This window comes from Etheostoma spectabile, chromosome 10 (genome assembly GCF_008692095.1).
Source record: "Etheostoma spectabile isolate EspeVRDwgs_2016 chromosome 10, UIUC_Espe_1.0, whole genome shotgun sequence".
Lineage (NCBI taxonomy): Eukaryota > Metazoa > Chordata > Actinopteri > Perciformes > Percidae > Etheostoma > Etheostoma spectabile.
In genome coordinates, this window is record NC_045742.1 from 24,713,204 (window position 1) to 24,714,929 (window position 1,726).

The 1,726-nt window shown below is 39.6% G+C and overlaps 1 protein-coding gene across 1 annotated transcript in view; it reads right to left on the reverse strand.

Annotated features, from left to right (window-relative positions):
- tm9sf2 (transmembrane 9 superfamily member 2) overlaps positions 1–1,726 on the reverse strand; it is a 20,414-nt gene that overhangs the window by 3,128 nt on the left and 15,560 nt on the right. Inside the window, exon 15 of the mRNA XM_032527482.1 lies at positions 1,198–1,309. Coding sequence (XP_032383373.1) covers positions 1,198–1,309 — 112 coding nt within the window. The remainder of the gene's footprint in view (positions 1–1,197; positions 1,310–1,726) is intronic.

A 1,726-nucleotide genomic window follows, 5' to 3' on the forward strand; every position in this document is an offset into this window, starting at 1 on the left:
GAGAGAGAGAGAGAGAGAGAGAGGCTGCAGCTGCTCAGTGTTTCATGCAGCCGGCAATACATCCATGGTTTCATGTTATCTAAAAGATTTTCAATAAAAACAATGGTTTATATTTGTTAATGTTTCACAGCCTTGTTGATTAGAAGAGGGAAATCCTGTCGTGGTAACGGAGTGTTGTGTCTGAGGTATTTCACTGGATACATCCAGACCACAGATATCAGGCAGCAACAGGTCCCACTCCTGACAATGTATTCTTTGGGCATATAGGGGCACAGCACCCACGGGAGCACTACCAATATCCTGAGCCTCGCAACCCTTCAGCCACTGCGTCACCCTCCTCTGCCCACGGCCTCTCACTCTCTCTCCTTCATCCAAAATGCTGTAGCCTACTCTGGCTGAAATGAATAGCCTACTTATAGTCGTCGAACTAACGAGCTCACCCACATTGTCGAAATAATTTAAATATTGAGACATTACATTGCACATCTTTCATATAACAGCCAGGAGATTATCATTTCTGTAGCCTACTTTGACTACCTAAACGCTTTTTTTTCATCTCACGATTCACTTTCCACACCGCTGTCTTCAGACAAAAAGTCACGTCCTGAGATTGATGATGTTGTCAGACACTTCTAGTAACAATCTGAGCCTGTCAGTAGCAAAAAAAAAAAAAAACTTTTATTGGACAAAAAGCAAGGCTTCACAATTGCCCCATTAGGTAACATTGTAGCTCGGTTCGCGCCGGCTCATCATTGTGATCTTACTCAATACTGGACCAAATTAAAGGATTTTTAGTCAGTCTATTAGACACGTATGCATGGGGAAATAGGGCCTAGGTTGAAAAAAATTGTAGTTACCCTTGAACTTTATCGTTGAAATAAAACACGGTACAGATAATCTGCAAATTACAGATCCCTACTCTAAATAAATTGTATTTTCCCCAATAAGATTCTAGCTAATTCCTAGTTATTTTCAGTATTACCCTCCATTGTCATGTGTCATGATCAGGCTGTTGGACACCTGCTAAACTATTGGCAACAATTATTTCCTCAGCAGTAACAGTACTTTTATGCATTAAACTGGACAGATCAAAAATTTAGAGCTGATGCTAATGGCTTCCATACAAAAATTATATGTGTTAATATCATCCCTGAAACATAAAGATTATGTCAATATTGCATGGATCATGTTGTTTACCTCAGCACATAAGTGGAAGTAGCAGAGCAGGATGGTGGCCTCAGAGCAGGTGATGACCAGGATAATGAAGACAAGGAAAAGGAAGCCAAACATGTAGTACATCTGATGGGACCTGGAGGACAGGTAGAGAGATTTCCTTAAGAGGAGACACTACAGGCTAATTTTTCAATTTAGAGGTTTTGGGATATTCTGCTTCTATAACATTTCTTCTTTCAGACTAGTAGAAAAAAACATACACATTTAACAGACTTTTCCCTAAAAGGAAGTTTTTCTCATCACCAAGGAGATTTAAGTGTTTATTTTACTAAACTTTGTTTATTTGCACCTGTAGATTTCTCCTAAATTCCCCAAAAGTTCACATTAGAAAATTCCTAATTTATTAATTCTTTAATAAGTCTTAATCAACTGGGCAAGTTCCATAGGGACATCTGTTAAAATATTTTACCCTATTGAATGATATAATCAAAGTAGAGGGAGGCAGGCAAGTACAGCCCGACCCGGCAGGGGAGAGTTCTAGCCCGACCAGGCT